The following is a 23,496-nucleotide window of genomic DNA, read 5'->3' as shown; positions in this document are numbered from 1 at the left end:
AGGCATTGCAATTTAGAAGCTTATCTGTCACATTAGGACAAGCCATAATTGTGCAATTCTTATCCTTAGCCCTTTTGATTTTGTTTTTGTTTTTTTTGTTATTTGATTTTTGTATTTTTAGAATTTTACAGCATTGGATATCATATTAAACCTCTATGTTGCCTCTCTGCACATATTGGTAAAGGTAACTGGGCTTTGGTGTCACCTTTCCAAGTTTCTTATGCTGTCACCTTTTCAAGTTTTTGTTATGTCATAGGACAGCTTTGCCTCTATTTAAAGTTTTTTTTTACTTTTTAGTTTTGGATTTATGTACTGGGGTGGCTCAGTGATATTAAAATTGCCACGTAACTGAGTGTCTTCATTGACAATATGCTTTGATGTCTGATATGCAAATGTGATGTTGTCAGCAATGATGTCACCACTGCGTTGTCTCTTGAATGGGTAAGTTTGCGCCATGCTCCTTACTTTAATAGTCATTTTGTAAGGTGCGCCTTTGCCTTTGCATTAAGTTTCTTTATGTCTCATTCATATCCTACACTGTCAATTAAAATGTTCTATTACACATTGTGTTGACATTGTAAGTAGTATACTATGCCATACTTTGCATCATTATTTGAATATTTTTACTGCTGTAATTGTCTGTTGCTCATGTTTGGTTTATTCTTACTTTATACCGCCTTGAGTGAATTCCTTCAAATAAATCCTAATAAATAAATAGAATTAAGGTTGACTTTTTAGTTTATGAATTTGAACATGTTAGCACTTGTGGGCTTGCTGGTTCAATGTTTTCTAACTTTTTGTTCATCATCGTGGTATGTGCCCTGACGATACACAGTAAGTATGCAGTTAATTATTTTGGTGTTTTTTTTTTCTTACTACGAGCATTTTGATAAGTTTCTTTTATAGTGAGAGTTAATATATTTATTTATTTATTTGTTTGTCGCATTTGTATCCCACCTCTTTGCAGGCTCAAAGTGGCTTACAATACATCACGAGTAGTGGAGGAATGTTAATAGGTAAACATTTGGTATTGCAGGATCTTGGTCAGCATGATGATAGTAAAACAAACAAAAATAAACGAAATCATTGTGTACAGCAGATATTATGAAACAAGTTCTGAATATAGATATGTGTGTTGAGCGTATTCACAGTTGTTGATCTTTGTGGTACGCTTTATTAAAGAGATGTGTCTTCAGTAATATGCGGAAGTTCGTTCTTTCGAATGTCGATTTCGAGCTGCGCGGCAGTGCGTTCCATAACTGCGTGCTCAGGTAGGTAAAGTTTGACACATGCATTAGTTTGTATTTCATTCCTTTGCAGCTGGGGAAGTGCAGATCAAGGAATGTGCGGGATGATCTTTTGGCATTCCTAGGTGGTAGGTCTATCAGGTCTGACATGTAAGCTGTTGCATCTCCATGGATAATTTTATGAACTAATGAGCATATTTTGAATGTGATGCATTCCTTGATTGCCCAACGGCTGCTTGTCCATCCTTAGTTTATTTATTTATTTATTAGGATTTATTTACCACCTTTTAGAAGGAATTCACTCAAGGCGGTGTACAGTAAGAATAAATCAAACATGAGCAATAGACAGTTTGGAGGCAGAGAAATATTATGCATCTTATTATGCGTGCAAGAATGGCTTGCTGTTTTTATTTTCACGATTTATTTGGCATTCAGGGCCCTTTTACAAAGCGGCAGTAATCCCAATGTAGGCTTACCGCTCGTTAAAAGAGAAATACCGCCGGGCTACAGCAACAGCCCAGCGGTAGTTCCCTCCCCCAGCACGCGCCATTTCTGGTGCTGCAAAAATATTTCAATCTTTGTAGCACCGGTGTGTACCCGGTGGTAACTGGGCAGTGTTAGCGCACACCTTAATGGGTGGGGTAAGTGCCCCCCCTCCCGAAATGGCTGCACGGCAATTGCTTCACTTACCACATGGCCATTGAAAAAAAAAGAAAGACATTCCTTTTACCCACTGCGGTAAAAGGGGGCCTCGACATGTGTTAAAACATATGTCAACACCAGCGCAGGCCCCCTCTTGCCGCAGATTCATAAAAGGACTCCTAAGATATATTGGTTTCTTTAGGTATATTATAGATTATTTCTTTTTGGGGTTTGCATTCTGTTGTTCAACTATATGTATATACCTCTCCAGTTGGGTGTGCTTTCCTTGATATAGACATCTTGATACATTTTCCTTACAGTGAGAGATAACACAGATTGTGTTTTCTACCAGTTGCCTACTCCACATAATTCCCCCCCCCCTTTTTTTTTTTTTTTTTATTTAAGTGGCCAGAGCTCCAACTATGATATACACATTGGTTTTCATATACATTTTCAACGGCAGTTTCAGCATAGTTGGGTCCTTCTTCAAAAAGTTTTATGTTATACCACATGGTTGTAACTGTTTTTTAGACCAACTTTTTGGAGTGTCTACTGATTCTGCAGAAGTTATATTCCTGTTTTTTTTGCCACGCCAAAGTGGCTTATATTTATTACTAGCCATTGAGCCCGTGTAAACGGGCTAGTTTTGGAATGGGGGGGTTCCGAGGCCCCCCCCCCCGAGGTCGCCGCTGCTCGGCCCCCCCCCCCCGGCCCGAGCACTGTCTGTTATTGAACTTACATCGCACCACGCAGACGCAGCAGGCACATCAGCAAAGCTGCCATCGGGACGGGCTTCCTTCTCTGCCTGTGTCCCGCCCTCGTGTGACGTAACGCGGCGAGGGCGGGACACAGGCAGAGAAAGAAGCCCATCCCGATGGCAGCTTTGCTGATGTGCCTGCTGCGTCTGCGTGGTGCGATGTAAGGTTCAATAAGAAAGACAGTGCTCGGGCCGGGTGGAGGGGCGGCGGTGGCGGCGACTCCGGGTGGGGGGAGCGGTAGCAGTGACCTCGGGGGGGAGGGGGAAGGCGGAGCGGTTGCAAGTACGTCTGCGGCATGCGCAGTAGAGACTTCCCGCTCTGTCCCGCCCCCCTCATCACGTATTGATGCAGGGGCGGGGCAGAGAGGGAAGTCTCTACTGCGCATTTGCGAGTGAGTACGACACTCGCCTTTTATATGTTTGATATGCAAGTATTTTTTCTGTCTCCAGTGGCTCACAATCAAAGGGGCCCTTTTACTAAGGCGTGCCGAAAAAATTGCCTGTGCTGGTGTAGGCATGTGTATTGGACACGTGCAGGTCCATTTTTCAGAGCGCCTGCAAAAAAGGGCCTGTTTTTTTGCCGAAAACGGACGTGCGGAAAAATAAAAATCAATGCGCATCCATTTTGGGCCTGAGACCTTACAGCCCACCCATTGACATAGCGGTAAGGTCTCGCGCATTAATTGGGCGGTAATTGTCAGCATGTGCATACTGCCAATTACCGCCCGGTTAGCTCCACATGGTAGAAAAAAAAATAGAAATAATTTTCTGCCCCGCGTTTTGGACACGCATCAAAATTAGAATTAACGCCCGGGGCACAAGGTTGCTGGGCCGCAGTTCTAATTTGACACACATTGTACGTGCATAGATGTCTATGTGTCTTAGTAAAAGCCCCTGAGTTTTTGAACCTTGGAGGGTTAAGTGACTTGCCCAGGATCACAAGGAACAGTAGTGAGAATTGAGCCCAGATCCCAAGATTCTCAGCCCTCTCCACTAACCACTAGGCTGCTTCTCTATTTCCTGTATAGTTACCGGTAGCCAGCATTGAACATCTGGTTTATTTTTGGCCGGTTTAAAGATAACCTTGGAATGCCCTCCCGCGGGAGGTGGTGGAAATGAAAACGGTAACGGAATTCAAACATGCGTGGGATAAGCATAAAGGAATCCTGTGCCGAAGGAATGGATCCTCAGGAGCTTAGTCAAGATCGGGAGGCGGGGCTGGTGGTTGGGAGGCGGGGATAGTGCTGGGCAGACTTATACGGTCTGTGCCAGAGCCGGTGGTGGGAAGCGGGACTGGTGGTTGGGAGGCAGGGATAGTGCTGGACAGACTTGTACGGTCTGTGCCAGAGCTGGTGGTTGGGAGGCAGGGCTGGTGGTTGGGAGGTGAGGATAGTGCTGGGCAGACTTATACGGTCTGTGCCAGAGCTGGTGGTTGGGAGGAGGGGATAGTGCTGGGCAGACTTATACGGTCTGTGCCCTGAAGAGCACAGGTACAAAGTCAAGGTAAGGTATACACATATGAGTTTGTCTTGGGCAGACTGGATGGACCATGCAGGTCTTTTTTCTGCCGTCATCTACTATATGTAAGTCAATATTCAGGCTTATCTGGTTATATTTAAACCGACCAAATATATACCAGGTTGGCCATGAAACCCAGTTTACAAATCGGTGGATAGCTGGTTAGCAGCCATTCTGACAGGTTAAATAGCTCTGAATATCGGGGGGGGGGGGGGGGGGGGGGGGGAACTGTGCCTACTGTGTTCCTTAGTCCCTTGAGCAGGCAGCTAAGGCTCTGTTAGGCTCCTCTACATCTCTAGGAGAGGAAAGACATGGCTTGCAACTGGATTTTATATACTTCCCTCCTGAAACTCCTGCTTGAATCCTATTGGATCAGTCTCTGAATGTACCACCTACTGCTATCCTTTGATTGACATCTGAATTCTGGAGAAGGGGCCAGAATTTTCTGTTTGCAACTGCAATGACTTAGCATTTTGGCAGCCGGCAACATAAGCAATAAAATGTAACTTCAGCACTGCCCAGCCAACAGTGACTTGGAAGAAAATGCTCTCGGTGACCGCGTAATGCTAGTAACTCCTCAGGAAAAACTGTATTTGTACGTATTTCAAATGAAAAGATTATTTCTTGCAATACATTCAGGCACAGATCCCCACGCCTAAATTTATTTGTCTAAAGTTCAATTAACTTTAATTAATGACATTTGCACGCACAATTTCTAATTTTGCAGAATTAGGGGGTACACATCAAATTGTACATATGAGTTTATTGAATTAGGGAGGCTCTGGGGACCTCTGTATTAGGAATCTGTCCCAGAACTGCCCTGCACAAACGTTATTATTGGGAAAACACACACACATGTACTTGCCCGCGTCATTCACATTCTTCACCTCAGAAAGTAGGCTAAAAATAGAAAAGCGATATCCCTATAGATTACTGATTGAAACCTAAGCTCAAGCCCTCCAAAATGGAAGGGCAAGAGATGTAAAAAGAAGGGCAAAGCTTACACAAAACTGCTGAAGCTGAAGAACTAATCTCAGCTAGCAGGCAGTCAAACAAAAGCCACCTTACAGAAATGAAGCAGTGCCTCAGAAAAGACATCGTTCGGTCCGTGCTTCCAAGGCTCTTCCATATTTGGGGAACAAATGTCACCAGGGGAGGGAGGGCGGCTGTGAGAAAGGTAAAAAAAACAATGGAGCCCTTGTGGGCCCTTGTAATTCTCACATTGTTTTTTAAAATGTTTAGGCTGGGTAATGTATTATAATTCGTTGTACACTGCCTGGAGCTGTTTAGATGGAACAGTATAAAATGTAACAAATAAATAATATTTTCTGAGAGAAAGAGGCAGCAACATGAATAACCTCAGAATGAAAACAAAGAATGGTTTTCTTTTCTGTGGAATTAACGAGGACATGTCAGGGAACCATCTGACCTTAAAACCCCATAAAAGGCGTGGAGTTAGGATATGAAACCCAAAAGGTTGAAAAAAACAAAGAAGGATAAGGTCCCCATGGGAAACAATGTCAGAAGAAACAAAACAGTGGAATGACAGCTTGGAGAAGAGACGGCTGAGGGGAGACATGATAGAGGCATATAAAATATTGAGTGGAGTGGAACAGGTGGATGTGAAGCGTCTGTTCACGCTTTCCAAAAATACTAGGACTAGGGAGCATGCGATGAAACTACAGTGCAGTAAATTTAAAACAAATCGGAGAAAATTTTTCTTCACCCAACGCATAATTAAACTCTGGAATTCGTTGCCGGAGAACGTGGTGAAGGCGGTTAGCTTGGCAGAGTTTAAAAAGGGGCTGGACGGTTTCCTAAAGGACAAGTCCATAAACCGCTACTAAATGGACTTGGGAAAAATCCACAATTCCAGGAACAACATGTATAGAATGTTTCTATGTTTGGGAAGCTTGCTAGGTGCCCTTGGCCTGGATTGGCCGCTGTCGTGGACAGGATGCTGGGCTCGATGGACCTTTGGTCTTTTCCCAGTGTGGCATTACTTATGTACTTATGACACTCTTGAAGAACCAAAACAACTTTATTCCAATCAGAATCTATGTCACATGCAACAATACCCGACACGGCCCTGTTTCGGCAAAGAACGCCTGCGTCAGGGGTCAATGAACATCAGCAATGCAACAGAATTCTATAATACGAGCACTACAGAAAGCACCAGAAAGCAATGCACAAATTGACCCCTGATACAGGCATCATTTGCCGAAACACGGCCGTGTCGGGTCTTGCTGCATGTGACGTAGGTGCTGGTTGGAATAAAGTTAATGATGATAAAGGCAAGATGATAGTAAGTTTCCCCAATAAACAGAATTCTCTCTCTGGGCTTCCTGTGACAAGCTCCTTGTGACTCTGGGCAAGTCACTTAACCCTCCATTGCCCCATATAAGCCGCATTGAGCCTGCCATGAGTGGGAAAGCGCAGGGTACAAATGTAATTTAAAAAATGACATTTAAAAGAAATGTTGCTTTCTCCTGCATCAGGCTCTCTTTCTTTGCACTACAACCACAAACCATTTCTGAGTCAACTGTGCTGCCGTGTTACTTTGAAGACCCCACAGCCAGCAGATAAACCAGTGCCCCAAGAAGATGCTTTGAGGTTTCTAGAACAGAGCATTACAGACCAGCTGGCCAGATGTGAGACAAATAATACCAGAATCTATCAAACCTAGAGCAAAACATCGTGCATGCCACATGCTGGGCACTGAAAGCTGAAAGGGGTCCTTTTACTAAGCTGCGGCAATAGGGGGCCTGTGCTGGCTTCAGCATGTGTTGTTGATGTGCACTGAGCCCCCCCCTCCCCCTTTTTACTGCAGCGGGTAAAAGGCTGGGTTTTTTTAAAAGAAATGGCCGTGCGGCAAGTGAAGCACTTGCCGTGCGGCCATTTTGCGGGGGAGGACTTACCGCCACCCACTGAGGTGATCAGTACCGTATATAGAATTCCCCTGTAAGCGTATACTTCCCCAAGAAAATGCCAACAGGGTACCTAAGCACACATAACTTATATATCACATGAATGCAAGGGGCATACACATGGGCAGAGCATAGGCTATACATAGGTGGGATAACAAGACTTACCATAATGATCTACAATAGGAACTCTAACACATCACCAATTACTTGATAATCTAACTGTTTTCTGATATGTTTTTTGAATTGATTATATCCATTATGTTACACCTGTTCTTTATGTAACCAATTGTTTATCTACTCTTGATTGACGCTTGCTATGATGTATTATTGTAAGCCACGTTGAGTCTACAAATAAGTGGGAAAATGTGGGCTACAAATGCAACAAATAAATAAATAAATAACTTGGAGAATACTGTATATTACACAGGTCCTTGCCATATTTAGGTGTCAAAGTTATGCCAGTTGGTTTAACTGCAGACAAATACCCCCCTCCCCCCCCCCCCCGATATTCAGTGCTATTTAACTGGCCAGGAACGACTCCTGGCCAGTTAAATAGCGCTTAACCCGCTATCCGCTAATCTTTAGAGCATTGCTGGCTACGTTTGGCAGCAAATTGAGCCTCCAAAATAGTAGGCCTATGTTTGGCCGGTTTAAACGTAACCAGTCAGCGCTGAACATTGGCATGGCCAACTAAGTTTAAACCAGCCAAAAATAAACCAAATATTGAATATCCAGTCTCACCGCCAGGCTACCTCCCACGATCTGAATATCGGCCCCATAGACATCAGCCCCCAGATTCTATATAGGCCGCCCAAATTTGGGCATGCAGGGCAGTGTTAATGAGCCGTTAACAATCAATTATTGACGTTAATTGGCATTAATTTGGACTTACATGCACATCTGCCTATGCGCTATTCTGTAACGCTGCATGCCCAAAGTGTCTTGGGTGCAGCCCAAAAGGGGAGTGGCATGGGCGGGTCAGGGGTGTTCCAAAAATGTAGGAATGCTGTATAGAATTAGTCAGTTGCGCACCCAACTTGTGTGCCGGGATTTACTCCAGCTTTCGGCAGGCATAAGTTCTCGTGCCCAAACTTGGGTATGGGAATTGGTGCTACGCGCTTTTCTAAAGAGGGCACTTGGCGCAGAGCACACTGTATGGAATAGGAGCCTAGCACAGATCTTTCCAGAGCCACAATTTGGGCAACTTTTACTGAATCCAGCCCTAGGTGTACTGACACTGAGTTACTCTAGTTTTGTATAAAGAAGCCTGGATGCTCAGGTGCTGCTATAGCAGAGGCTCCAACCACGAGACCCGAAACGGAGGTGCCTCGCTGCAGAATTGTTCCCTTATTGCTTAAAACAGCCTGGAATAGTAAAAATGTATTTGCAACATGCTAATATTTTTCCAGACCTTCCCCATGAAAAATAGGAAGCATTCACTTCGTTCTCTGTAAAGCCTTTCATGAAATCTATTTCGCAGATCAAGAAATGGCTTAGCTGCTCAGAGTCAGAGCTGTTTATAGAACACACACCAGCTGCCTCTTAAGCCTGTTCAGGTTCCCATTGCTTCTGTACTACACTCTCCGACCCTCACATGGCTTTCTGCTTGTCTGAAGTCCAGATGTCCATCAGCACCCGGCAGTCTCATGGCAGATGCACATTGTCTGAATAATCCCAACATGAACCACAGACTCCCATACTTGGAAGGGATAAATAACAAATTTTAATGCTTGAAAACACAAAGCTGGACCAGCAGACACTGGAGGTCACTGTATGTAGTTCTCCCTGAAAATATTTCAGAAGATGATGCTAGAACCTGGATGCTTTTAGGTCGACATTTTCCAATTTTTAAGCCTTTGCCTGAGATCCCAGCAACATGGTTTATGTATGAACTTGACTACAACGAAGCCAACACCTACAGAAGGTGATCTCTCCACAGGAGAAACGAAAGCCAAATACATGAACAGTGGATCCAAAAAAGTCCTCTCACAAATGGTGTTTCCTAAACAAGGTCTTTATTCAAATCAATAAAAACAACCCGACATGATTCGTGTTTTGGCCGTAGAGGCCTGCGTCAGGGGTCTATTGATTTTTGATACAAAGAAACTGGCAAAACAGATGACTCACAGTCAATTGTCTATTAACAGAGATATCTGAAGTAACGTTTAACGACACTGCCCTTGTCCTGCCTTGTGGGTGTCCTTATCACAATGCATCATGATGGTGACTATTTTCCTTGGCTGTGCTCACCTCGCCCTCTGGTGGCCAGAACCGGTGGCTGCCATAGACTGTCTTGCTGTCTCCCTACACATTCCAGACTTTCATTCCAGTCCGGTCCAGATATTCTAGCCCTACAGACTTGGTTGGAAGTTTGGCAGCTAGCCTCACCCTTAGCTGCCTTGAGATTCCTGCAGCTTGAACCTCAGCTGCTGATTGCCTTTATTAGGCAACTGGCCCTTTCAACAGGGCCTTTGCATTGCAAAGGGTCTCGAGGTAACCGGTGCGCAGTTGCACTCTTGCCTTGTTCTGTTCTGTGCTTATTTCTTGGTGCCTGTGTGTACTTTAGCCTTGTCCTGTTCTGTGTTTAGATCGTGGTGCCTGTGTGTACTTTAGCCTTGTCCTGTTCTGTGCTTATTTCTTGGTGCCTGTGTGTACTTTAGCCTTGTCCTGTTCTGTGTTTAGATCGTGGTGCCTGTGTGTACTTTAGCCTTTGTGTTCTCTGTTTGTTTGTCTGCTAGGTTCTGCTTTCAGTCTAGCTTTATTGCTTGTATGTATGTCTTTCTTAGTTGCTGCTTGGCATCTTTCAGTCATTGCCCTAGTTCTTGCCTGCGTAGCCTAGCTTTGTGTCCTGTCTTGTTTGGTTCCCTGTTTACCTGGGGCTTCTGTGCTACCTTGGTTAGTCAAGCTTGTCTTAAAGTCTACCCTGTATAGTATCCGTTCTTCCTCTGTTTGTGGCTGGTTGTCTTCAACTTCAGTTCCCCTCCTGCTTGTGTCTGCCCTGCTTGCTTTCAGTTTCCTTCCAGCCAAGCCTGTTTGGAAATCCTGAATCCTGATTCCTATCCTGAACCCTGTTTTGGCCAAGCTTGTTTAAGAATCTTTTCTAGTGTGAGTTTCTTGGTGTTCCAGCCTGCTTGCTCCAGTACCAGCTTTCCTCTAAGTCCGGCCGGCTGCCTGCACCCAGGGGCTCAACCCCTGGGGAACGGCAGTCAAATGTAGATGAAGCCTAGTTCCAGTCCAGTGTGTTCCAGTCCATGTGTTCCGGCTTGCTTATCTGCGTCTGCAGTCCCTGCCTTGCTGGTGTGCTAGCCCAGTGCTGGTTGGGGGGTTTTGCCTGCCGCTGCCACTCCTCGGCAGTGGTCCAAGGGCTCACAAATCCAGGTTTAGCCTTGAGAGTCCTGACACAATGCACACAAACTGAAGCAGAGAAAGGCGGGTCAAGAGAGTTGAGGAGTATTTGATCCAGATACGAGAGGCGGAGATCGGCTTCAGTTTGTGTGCATTGTGATAAGGACACCCACAAGGCAGGAGAAGGGCAGTGTCGTTAAACGTTACTTCAGATATCTCTGTTAATAGACAATTGACTGTGAGTCATCTGTTTTGCCAATTTCTTTGTATCAAAAATCAATAGACCCCTGACGCAGGCCTCTACGGCCGAAACACGAATCGTGCCGAGTTGTTTTTATTGATTTGAATAAAGACCTTGTTTAGGAAACACCATTTGTGAGAGGACTTTTTTGGATCCACTGTTCGTGTACTTGAACTTGACTACATGCATAAACTGAACTTACCCCGGTCTTTTCGTCTGATTTCTGTACTGTATACCCCTTGATGTCACTGTTACCATCATCTTTTGGTGGCGTCCACTCCAAAGCGGCATTAAATCCCCACACGTCAACCAGCTTAATGCTTTGAGGCGGTCCAGGTTTCTCTTCAAAGACAACAAGACAGCAGATTATCTCCTCTGTCTTTCACAAATGATGTCTGTACAGCCAGTTTGGCTAAACATAAATATTCACTCAAATCAAAATAGAGGACTTCACAGATCTAAAAACCTTTCAATATTAGGGGAAAAAAGGACCTCAGACATCGCAAGACATTGACGCCCAACCGGGTTTATTGTCGCACGTCCCATCTTTAGCAATCATTCAATCACTGGTCCAAAAAAAAATCCTTTAAACATTTTGTAAGCCATACATCAGTAACAATATTTCATGTTCATATTTTTAAAAAACTTCTAAATTGTAAGCAGCTATCATCAACTTACATTGGGAAGGCAGTAGAACGAGAGGGCATGAAATGAGATTGAAGGGGGGCAGACTTAAGAAAAATGTCAGGAAGTATTTTTTCACGGAGAGGGTGGTGGATGCTTGGAATGCCCTCCCACGGGAGGTGGTGGAGAGGAAAATGGTAACGGAATTCAAACATGCGTGGGATAAACATAAAGGAATCCTGTTCGGAAGGAAGGGATCCTCAGGAGCTTAGCCTTGAATGGGTGGCAGAGACGGTTGGGAGGCGGGGCTAGTGCTGGGCAGACTTATACGGTCTGTGCCAGGGCTGGTGGTTGGGAGGTGGGGATAGTGCTGGGTAGACTTATACGGTCTGTGCCAGAGCCGGTGGTGGGAGGCGGGGCTGGTGGTTGGGAGGCGGGGATAGTACTGGGCGGACTTATACGGTCTGTGCCCTGAAAAAGACAGGTACAAATCAAGGTAAGGTATACACAAAAAACTAGCACATATGAGTTTATCTTGTTGGGCAGACTGGATGGACCGTGCAGGTCTTTTTCTGCCGTCATCTACTATGTTACTATGTTAAAGATGAATACATCGGCACCGATTGGCTTGTTAACTAATTAAGTTGTGCGCGCAAATCCAGAATATGACCAGATTTGCGTGCTCAACTTAAAAGTCATGCTATATAGAATCCAGGGGATCATGCTAGTGTTCTATAAAGAAATATAGAATAGGTACGAGTAGGTATATCACAGGTGTCTTAATGTAGATGCCCTGAGTGGAGGAGTAGCCTAGTGTGTAGTTCGGCAGACTTTGATCCTGGGGAACAGGGTTCAATTTCTACTGCAGCTCCTTGTGACTCTGGGCAAGTCACTTCCTCCCTGTGTCCTGCCCTCGTCTGATGCAACTTCCGTTTTCCGCGAGGGCGGGACACAGGGAGGGAAGGCCAGAAGAGACGCAATCTGCGACTGCCGCTTTGAATGAAGGGGGCCCGGAGCCGTGGAGGCAGGCAGGTGACACCAGGGACTGCAGTGCCGGTGGCCTGACCCCGGCGCCGGGCCCCCCTTGGAGGCTCGGGCCAGGGGAATTTTGCCTCTCTCTGCCCCCCCTCTCGGCAGCCCTGCACACACTACTTGAATAGATAAATCACTGGTCTTTCCTGACTCCATGAGGCTGGACAGTACTCAGCGCAGGAAAGCCACTGGGTGTTTGCTATCCATGACTGACTGTATCTGTTTGCTTTTCCTTGGTTTCCTGGACTGTTTCCAATGTAATCATTTAGAGTTCATTTCACCTCACTCACATCTAGTATTTGAATGGCTGGCTCCAGGATACCAAGGGTCTGATTCACTGAACTTTTTTTTCCAGTAGAGACAGACTGAGAGACCAGCTTTGACAAATCCGGCCCTAAGGCTGTTCAAAACCAGAACCCACTCAGGGTCCAACTAAATACCCCAGACTCAAAGCATTAAGATCTTGAATCCATAGACGGCTGAGTTCTGATGTGTTCTCAGCACTGTAGAAAGGAAAAGTCAGAAGGCAATCAGGCTGCTTCATTTTGTCTTTTCCCATTAATAAATCCCGTCACGTGGCCAGATAAATAGCTTGAATCAGATTCATTATTTATACGGATATTTTAAATGTATACTTGGAAAGTTTTTTTTATTTTTCTTTAGTTTTATCTATTTATTGGGATTTATTAACTGCCTTTATGAAGAGATTCACCTGTTAAATGTCCTTTTAAAGCAGATATGCGCTATAATACCCCAAAGTATAACCTCAAGCACATCAACACACACCAGGAGTCTCTTTTCTTTTCTGAAATTTACTTTCACTAAATTAATGTAGGCTAATTTACTCACAATTCGTACATTCTCAAAAGTAGTTGCTCCAGGGCAAGAGACTTTGTAGTTCTGATAGCTGTACCGGTGGTTGGAGGTGGAAAATTGAAAGAAAGGAAGTTTTGTGCCAGAGAGGATGGTCAGTTCAGGGATGGGGTGCTGAGTCGTGCAATATTGTGAGGTCAAAAGACAAGTTCACTCCAGAGGAGCAGGGACATGTGCATCCCAGACAAGATGGAGAACGTCTGAGCTCATGGAGACAAAGTGATCAAGAAGAGCACCCACAAGACCAGAGGGTGAGATAAAGGGACTGATAAGGACAGAACCTGAGACCAGATAGCAGAAGAGGTCATAGAGGTGAATCTCTTTAAGGACTTAGGCTCAGATGATCAAAAGCCTCGCGCTGTTCCAAACAGCGCTCTAAAATAGCGCTGGAACAGCGCGGGGCTTTACCACACGGATGATAAAAAATGAATAAATGCAAATTTAAGCAGCGCAATTATCTCTGATCATGGGGTAGAAGTGCAGGCGAATTGTGCCTGAGCATGCGCTCAGCACAATCCTCCCGCACTTGTTTGACAGGTCTGGGCTGTCAAAAGCCCAAACCTAAACACAGGGGCTGGAGGTCCATGGGACAACCAGGCCCTGACTACCCCTGCCCCGAGTAAGGAAAAACAGGGCTGGAAGTCCGGCGGACCTCCAATCCCACCTCCGATTCCCCCCCCCCCCAGGTTCAGGGAGGGCTGGAGATCCGGTGGGTCTCCAACCCCCCCAACCCCCTCCCCGAAAAAATGTTCCCTAGTGGTCTAGTGGCCGCCGGTCAAACCCCCTCCCACCCTCTCTCCCAACGAGCGACGGGGGGCTGGAGGTCCGGCGGACCTCCAGCCCACCCCAACTCCCCCCCCCCCACAGTGTTGTCTGCAGTGGTGGTCAAACGGAACCCCTTCCCGGCCCCCCTACCTTAGTTGGAGGAGGGAGATAACCTGCCTCCCTCCTCTTCCTTGGGTTGATGACACAAAATGGTGGCGCCCAGCCCTGCCCAATGCATCCTGCGATGCGCTGGGCAGGGCTACAAACCATATAAGGGAATCGCTCCCTTATATGGTCTGTAGCCCCGCCCAGCGCCCGCCATTTTGTGCCGACATCAACCCAAGGAAGAGGAGGGAGGCAGGCTATCTCCCTCCTCCAACTAAGGTAGGGGGGCCAGGAGGGGGTTCCGTTTGTACACTGGACCACCACTGCAGACAACGCTGGGTGGAGTTGGGGTGGGCTGGAGGTCCACTGGACCTCCAGCCCCCCCCCCCCGTCGCTCATTGGGAGGGAGGGTGGGAGGGGGTTTGGCCGGCGGCCACTAGACCACCAGGGACCATTTTTTCGGGGGGTGGGGTTGGGGGGGCTGGAGACCCACCGGATCTCCAGCCCTCCCTGAACCTGGGGGGGGGGGTAGAATCATCGGGGGGACCGGAGGTCCACCGGACCTCCAGCCCCCTGTTTGCAGGTTTGCTTTTGGGGGGGGGGACGGGGGCCTGCCAGCATGCAACTGCATGCTGGACAGGGCTCACCATTCCTCCCCAATGATCTGCAAACCCTAACACCAGCTCGGTGCGCTGGCCGCTGATCATTGGTGATGAATGCGCTAAGCCCTGTTTAGCATGCATTTGCATGCTACTTGCGCAAAGAGCCCTCGAGCGTGTTATTTCACGTGCTTGAGGGCTCTAATCATGGGGCGGTAGCAAATGCCGGCGCTAGTATGGCGCTAACAGCCTCTAGCGCCAGCGTTTGCTTTTGATCATGACCACCTTAGGGCCCTGTGTACTAAAGTTTTTCTCCCATTTTGGGGGAGATTCTGTATACGCTGCCTAAAAAATGCACATAATAAAGACCGGTCCTCTCTCATGTTACAGGTCCTTGCTAACAAGGGTCAGACTCTGCCTGGGTTGCCCAACTTAATGTCTACATTGCAGCCTACAGAACTCTGATGGTTTCTTGAAGCCCATAGAGCGAGCGAACACTGATGTCACAGCCTTACAACAATCATTTTTTTCCCATCCTTCTTCTAGTATCATTTTCTGAATCTGTAACTGCCACACCCCCCCCCCCCCACACACACACATTGATTCATATCAGATAGTTAAACCTTTCACTCCAGAACACTATATCACACTTTTCGTTTGACATTCTTATGGTCCTTTAGACATGCATGAAAGACACAGGTGCCCAGGATATTAACCGTTGCCCTTCTCAAGAGTAACAGCTTGTTTCTGCTGAACATTCCTGGAACAGTCAGCATTGCGTTAAGATACCTAGTTAGACATATATCATTCATAGATATCCACACCAGACGGCTTATAACATCCAAAGCTGCATAGATGCAATGCACAGGGTGTTTTGGCCACTGAGTAAGACTCCTGAGCCAAATTTCAACCCGATGCCTTTTGTCATGTGCTGTTGATAAACATCTGGGGAAACCAGAATCCCTGGGATTGGCAGGCAATGAGCTTCCTGGAATTCTTGCATTTCCTGGAGCATTTGCAAAGACAAAACTAGTGAAGAGCAAAGGTTAGCCAGGGCAAACTGATAATCGCAGTTCCACGGAGAAATCCACAGGGCCCTAGTGTGGGCGAATGACATGGGAGGTTATGGAATACCTGGACAAATGACTTCTGATAAGAGTGATACTACATATAAATATTAGGATATATATGACAACTCTGTCTAAGTCACATGGGGGGTAATTTTACATAGCTTTTCCATGTGTAAGCTGAGCAACTGCATACATGCTTGAAAAGTAGGTGCTTGGGAAGGCTACACATTCTTTTAAGCAATTTGCATGTAGAAGTTCGGGGGGGGGGGGGGGGTTATAGCTTAGGAAGAGCGGAGGTGGAGTTGCAATGTGCACACTTAGAGCTCGATATTCACTACTACTACTACAAATCATTTCTATAGCGCTACCAGTCGTACGCAGCGCTTCACAATTGAACATGAAGAAAAGACAGTCCCTGCTCAAAAAGAGCTTACAATCTAAATCAGGACAGACAGACAGGACAAATAAGGGATAAGGGTAGGACAGACAGATAGGACACATAGGGGAAAAGGGACTATTGAAGAGAGGAAGACAAGATAAAGGTTACGAGCAGGTGACAAGTTAGGAATTAAAAGCAGCATCAAACAGGTAGGCCTTTAGCCCGGATTTGAAGGCGGCCAGGGATGGAGCTAGACGTAATGGCTCAGGACGTCTATTCCAGGCATGGGGTGTGGCGAGATAAAAGGAACGGAGTCTGGAGTTAGCGATGGAGGAGAAGGGTGCAATTAGGAGAGATTTGCCTAGTGAACGGAGTTCCTGGAAGGAGTGTAGGGAGAGATGAGGGTGGAGAGGTAGTGAGGGGCAGCAGAGTGAATGCACTTATAGGTTAATAAGAGGAGCTTGAACTGTATATGGATAGGGAGCCAGTGAAGTGACTTCAGAAGAGGGCTGATATGGGCATAGCGACTTTGACGAAATATTAATCGTGCAGCAGAATTTTGAACAGAATGAAGAGGAGAGAGATATTCACAAAGGTTTAATCAAGCAGGACAGTTAAATCACACTGAGATGGACAGCCATCAATACTGAGTGGCACTTCAGCTGGTACTGCCACTGAATATTGCCTGTGACTGCCACTGAAACTCAGTGATAAGGCAGTTGGTTCTCGAGCTGAGAAGTCTCACCCAGGCATGCAGCCGGTGCGAATTGATTAAAATGATGCGGTGGTTCCTCCTGAGGAAGTGAGCGAAATGCGGTCCTGCATTGAGGAACCGACATTTGCATAAGGAAAAAACTGACATCAAATTCAGGAGCGATTACCTCAGTCCTTCACCAAGTACCTGTGGACGATTGAAAGTGTTGTTTTCTAAAATGGAGAACTGAGTCAGAGACTATATTACAACTTTAAGAATAGAACTTTGGATTTGTAAAATACCAAGTACCCATGCGGAAGGCTGGGATAAGATTGCTCAGGGGATCACAAAATAACTCTGATATTGTCATAGTAATTTAATTCAACACAAGCAAAGTGAGATCATTATTTGTATATAAATATAACATCGGTATATGTTAAAAAGGGAAAGTCAAGTAATGTTGTTAGACAGGTACTATGAGTGAATGGAGAATGCGTGAAAAGACAGTATTATTGTGATTTTGTGTTTTTAAAAAAAGTTATGCGTTTAGCATGACAGTACATTTTTCTAATAAAGAGATTTGTTATAATAAGTTGGAGCAAGTGTGTAAATATTATATAGATAGCTCCAGCAATTTCTAATGAGTCCCTATTGAGTGGCACTGTCCAATTAGTGCCAAGGTGGTCCGGGGGTAGGGTTACCATATTTGCTCCCCCCAAAAGGAGGACACATGCCACGCCCATGCCACACCCACGCCATGACCCAACCCGCCCAAGCCACACCCCCTGCCCCCTGTCATACACACACACACACACACACACACACACCCCCCTAAGGGTGTCCTACTCTCCCCTCCCCTTACCTTACTATACTGCCCTGGTGGTCTAGTGAACTCTTTCTGCCCAGAGTGCCTGCATACTGTTCCTTGCTGACTTTAACTCTCGGCAGCCATTTTGAATCGGCGCCGGGACCGTCAGCATGGAACAGTATGCAGGCGCTCTGGGCAGAAAACAGGGGGCTCTTTCCTGCCCCAAAGAGGTCACTAGACCACCAGGGCAGTAAAGTAAGGTAAGGGGAGTGGAGGATAGGACACCACTAGGCCCGCTCGCCAGCCTGCCCGTTTGTCTGGAAATCCGGACAAACGGGCAGGTTGGCAAAACCCGCCCAGTTACCCAGCCATGTCCTCAAAAAGAGGACGCGTCCGGGTAAAACCGGACATATAGAGGGGCATAATCGACCAGAAACGCCCATCTCCATGGGCGTTAATCTCCGAGAACGGGTCCGTGAAGGGGCGGAGTGAACCGTATTTTTTAAAAAAAATAGACGCCCATGTTTTATTCGCCAAGGTGTGAGCTGGGCGTTTTTGCTTTTCACCGATAATGGAAAATGAAATCGCCCAGCTCAAAAACGAATAAATGCAAGGCATTTGTTCGTGGGAGGGGCCAGGATTCATAGTGCACTGGTCCCCCTCACATGCCAGGACACCAACCGGGCACCCTAGGGGGCACTTTTACAAAAACAAAAAAAAAGGTAAAAGAGCTCCCAGGTGCATAGCACCCTTCCCTTGGGTGTTGAGCCCCCCAAATCCCCCTCAAAACCCACTGCCCACAAGTCTACACCATTACTATAGCCCTAAGAGGTGAAGGGGGGCACCTACATGTGGGTACAGGGGTTTGGGGGGGGTTGGACGACTAGTAGCATTAAGCAGCACAATTGTAACAGGTAGGGGGGGGATGGGCCTGGGTCCACCTGCCTGACGTCCACTGCACCCCCTAACAACTGCTCCAGGGACCTGCATACTGCTGCTTGGGAGGAGGGTATGACATTTGAGGGTGAAAGTAAAAAGTTGTGAAACATCATTTGTTGTGGTGGGAGGGGGTTAGTGACCACTGGGGGAGTCAGGGGAGGTCATCCCCGACTCCCTCTGGGGGTCATCTGGTCATTTAGGGCACTTTTTGGGGCCCTATTCGTCAAAAAACAGGGTCCAGGAAAAGTGCCCTAAATTCTAGCTACAAACGCATCCATTATCGGCGAAGGGCGCCCATCTCTGTTCGCCCGATAACCACGCCCCAGTTCCGCCTTCACCACGCCTCCGACACTCCCCCGTCAACTTTGTCCGCATCCGCGACGGAGTGCAGTTGAAAGCGTCCAAAGTTCGGCTTTCGATTATGCCGCTTTATTTGTTTTTGTGAGAAGAACGCCCATCTCCCGATTTAGGTCGGAACTTGGGCGTTATTCTCGTTCGATTATAAGCTGGATAGTAACCCTGGGGGTGAAGCTTGGGTTGGCATCATCCCAACTACAGATCAGTTGGAAGCGGAACCATAACCTCATATTTACTAACATAAAACAGCACCATAGTAAATGACAGCAGATAATGACCCACATGGCCCATCCAGTCCTGCCCAACAAGGTGGCCAGAGCCACAGAACAATGTTGCAAACTGACAACATTTTACGTGGTATCAACCTTACCTATCTAATGGGGCCCTTTTACTAAGCCGCGGTAGGCTCCATGCGAGTGGTAATTTCAGATTTGGCGCGTGCCCATAACACATGGATGAATTATTTACTTATTTCCTCCTATGCATGGCACTTGGTGCGCGCTGACCGGTCACCACACCTGTAGCGTGTGAGCCTTTACCGCTAGATCAATGGGTGGAGTTAAGGGCGCAGGCCGGTTTTGGGCGCGCACTGGTTTCATTTTTATTGCAGGCCCTTTTCCCGTCCCATTAAAAAAAAGCCCTTTTTTGTAGATGCGGTAAAAACTGGCCCGGCGCACGCCCAATACACACGCTTACACGACCGCAGGCCAATTTTTACCGCGGCTTAGTAAAAGGACCCCTACATACATACAAATCAAGTGAAAGCGTTTGCACTGGAAAATGTTTGGCAGATCCAAATTATGATATTTAACACTAGCCACACAAGATTTGAACAGTTCAAAATGGTGGAAGAGGAACCCAAGCAGGTTTTTAATGTTGTGTTTGGTCTGTAATGGCGCCAGACTGAAACTGAACAAGTGACTCATTCTACCTCCTCTCCAACCCTCAGAACAACTTCCCAAGGATTTCAATCTCCTAGCTAGCTAAGGTCTGGATAGAAAGGCTCCTCCCACAACTTGAGAGCCAGTAAGAGGCTCTTCGTTTGTGGCGGTTGCTGTGCTTCCTTCCATAGGCGTCAACTGTTCAAAACACCAACCCAAATTACCCCTCCCTGGACACAGAAGGAATTTGCTCTGTACTGGAGGGTCTCAAGCACAGTGGCTCCTTATGTTCCCTGCATCTAGAATTCACCATCTCTGCAAGGTAAGGCCATGGGGCTGACCCAGGACCATCACAGCTACAGGATCCCGTGTACATAGAAATGCTAGACCGAGTAGCATGCTTTGGGCATGGCAGAATTCTAGCACTTACATACAAGTTATATCCTGTGTTAGATCTGGCTGAGCTCATGATTTCCTCAGATAAGACTTACTGGACAAGAGAATGTCAAAATATTGACCTACAACTGCTCCAGCTCTCTCTTACCTATAACTTGGATTTCAAAGATGGCTTTGTCTTGCAGGCTGTCGATCTGTACTGTTAATTCATATTTGCCAGAATCCTTCCTTTCAGACTCACGAATGAAGAGGATCGTGTCCTTGTCGCTGTTCCGGACAATGACCTGTTTGGGATCCAGTGGCTGGCCATTCTTAGACCAACTAACCTGAGGCCGTGGCTTTCCCTGAAATTTGTTGGACACAGAATTAGTTCAAACTGCTAAGTTTAGCCGGCTTGTATATATAGATACACAGGTAGATAGATTAATATGGATAAATATATCTATTTTGGGAGGGAGAGGGGGCTTCAAGTTCAGTTGGAATTCACTCTCATTAAGCTATAGATTCAACAGGTTTTCCCTTCCTTTCATGTCCCCCTTTAACTAATTTACCCTATCATTGCAGCCACAGTTCTTGGTCCTAGGCCATATACTAAGGTCCCCTTTTGGACCCTGCAATAATGGGTCCTAAATTGAGCCACTAGGTGTCACCATTGTGCAATAGCTGGGTTGTCCTCCCCCTTTGGGGTCTGAAAGCTGCCTCTGCAGCATCCTGGCTACAGCTGACCCGAGATTCACACCCAGGTCTTCTGCCTGGCAGTGCTTTATATGACATGGAAAGCTAGTTGCATTTGAGTATCAGGCCATTTATTTATTTATTAGGATCTATTTACAGTCTTTTTGAAGAAATTCAACTTTGGTGGTGTACAGCAAGAATAATTCGAACATAGGCAATAGACAATAACAGCAGTAAATATAATCACTGCAAGCCGGATGTTATATCAGACTTGGGAGAGTAAGTGGGCCTATTATATAGACACACATAGGTGCCCATGACATGTGTCTTTACAAAAATATCCCTGAAAGATTCAGAAATCACAGCTAAAATGAAGCCACAGTCATTTACTTGCACCTGCTTAAGAATATTTGTAAAGGTTTGTGATTGTGATTCCACCTACGCTCTGCCCAGTGGTTACTCCTGAATCACATAAAAGCGAACACATTCTTGTCATCGTGATTAGTTTTTCTTGGAGGATAACTTTATAAGTGGTATTTTACAATCACGTGAAGGCATACAGTGTGTTCTCGCTATTCGTGCATTCGGTCTTCGCAATTTCGCTTATCAGCGGCGATGTGCTTTGAGAACACTTTGCTATTCGCGCTGCATTGTTCACGTATTCGCGGATATGCGTGTTTCAAAACAGCCTTCTTTGCTTTCACTTTTGCTTTTCTCATTTTGGTGTTTGCTTCTGGGAATGGCCACCAAGCGTCCAGGGAGTGAGTTGCACGCTACCAATCCTATATGGTTTTCCGGAACAGGAACCTAAGCCCCTGACTCCCATAGAGTCTATTATTTGCTATCCGTTTTTTTTTTAGGAACATAGGTAAACCTGGAACCAAACCCCGATTTTCCCATAAGGGCAATGGTTCAGTATTCGCGAATTCACAGTTCGCAAAGTTTTCCAAGAATCATACCATCCCGAATAGCGAGAACACACTGTATTTTAGGTAGAATGTACAAATCAAAATTGAGATGTCCGGGTTGCCGATATAGATCTTGTTCTAAAATGGCAGCAGGAAAAATGGATGTGCTTGTTACGAGCAGTGGGAGCAGCCACTTAAAATACCAACAGAGGCAACATAAGGGAAGGGAAAGGGAAATGGGACTTGATACACGGCCTTTCTGAGGTTTTTGCAACTACATTCAAAGCGGTTTTACATATATTCAGGTACTTATTTTGTTCCAGGGGCAATGGAGGGTTAAGTGACTTGCCCAGAGTCACAAGGAGCTGCAATGGGAATCGAGCCCAGTTCCCCAGAATCAGACTCCGCTGCACTAACCACTAGGCTACTCCTCCATTAGCAACATTCCATGTAGAAGCCTGCCCTTGCAGATCAGCAATGTGGCCGTGCAGGCTTCTGTTTCTGTGAGTCTGACATCCTGCACGTACGTGCAGGACGTCAGACTCACAGAAACAGAAGCCTGCGCAGCCGCGTTGCTGATCTGCAAGGGCAGGCTTCTACATGGAATGTTGCTAGTGGAATAGCAACATTCCATGTAGAATCTCAAATAGGGAAATGGGACTTGATATACAGCCTTTCTGAGGTTTTTGCAACTACATTCAAAGCAGTTTACATATATTCAGGTACTTATTTTGTACCAGGGGCAATGGAGGGTTAAGTGACTTGCCCAGAGTCACAAGGAGCTGCAGTGGGAATTGAACTCAGTTCCCCAGGATCAAAGTCCACTGCACTAACCACTAGGCTACTCCTCTATAAGCATCTAAATGTCAGGGCTTCCATGGTACGTTGGTATTTCAGCACAGAATATCAGCAAATAGGCCTGTATGTCATCCATGTTGGCAACTTATGCATCTACAGTTCCCCAATTAGGTACAGATCCCACAGTCCATCGGCAGAACCAAAACAAAACAACAGGGAGACTAAGGGGTTAACCTTCCCTAATCCCTCACATAGAGCACTGCTCAAAATAAGAACTTTTCCAAAACACAGAGGTGCCCAGGGGCAGCTGTAAATCTTGGTAAACACAAATGTACATTTCCTTTCTGAAATGGGGAATAACACGTGTATTTTCCAGGGCTGCCTTAGTTCTACCCAAAACACATCTAAACTATGCTCGTTGCCATATGCGTGTATTCCCGATTTACATGCATAAATCTCAACTTTCTAAAATCGGGTTTTCTACATGTATGTCAGACTCACATGTAAGAACGACAAAAACAAAACCTTTGCAAAACGCAAACCAAAACAGCACAACTGCAAAGGTGACCAAGACAAGTCCCGACACCACAAGTAAATCACAAACAGGACTTCTAAAATAACCACCATATTGTCATTTGCACACAAAAATGCTTTTATGAAAATTTCCCCTTTGATTCTACCTTTCTAATACCATCTTTGGAACATCTCTACTCTGCTCCCTGCTGCTATCCAGGACACTGATTCGGCACCTAGCTTGTTCTTTTTCAACTGTATTTATTTTTGGGGATTTTTCTCCACGCTTCAGCTTCCCCCTGATCAACATTCTTGGAAATGTGCTGCAGCTATCAACTATCTTGGGAATTCTGTATAGGTCACCCAGAGTTAGACGCCAGGGTGATCTGCAGTAAGTGTGAAT

The 23,496-nt window shown here is 46.1% G+C and overlaps 1 protein-coding gene across 1 annotated transcript in view; it reads right to left on the bottom strand.

The window, feature by feature from the left end:
- The window catches only part of MYBPH (myosin binding protein H), a 48,903-nt gene that overhangs the window by 10,962 nt on the left and 14,445 nt on the right, over positions 1-23,496 (bottom strand). The window contains exons 5-6 of the mRNA XM_030221464.1: positions 20,348-20,543; positions 10,880-11,019 (exon numbers count right to left, since the gene is read on the bottom strand). Of these exons, the coding sequence (XP_030077324.1) occupies positions 10,880-11,019; positions 20,348-20,543 (336 nt within the window). The remainder of the gene's footprint in view (positions 1-10,879; positions 11,020-20,347; positions 20,544-23,496) is intronic.

The sequence above is a fragment of the Microcaecilia unicolor genome, chromosome 12 (assembly GCF_901765095.1).
Source record: "Microcaecilia unicolor chromosome 12, aMicUni1.1, whole genome shotgun sequence".
Classification (NCBI taxonomy): Eukaryota; Metazoa; Chordata; class Amphibia; order Gymnophiona; family Siphonopidae; genus Microcaecilia; species Microcaecilia unicolor.
Note: the sequence above shows the minus strand (reverse complement) of the source record. Positions and strands in the feature narration are given on the sequence as shown.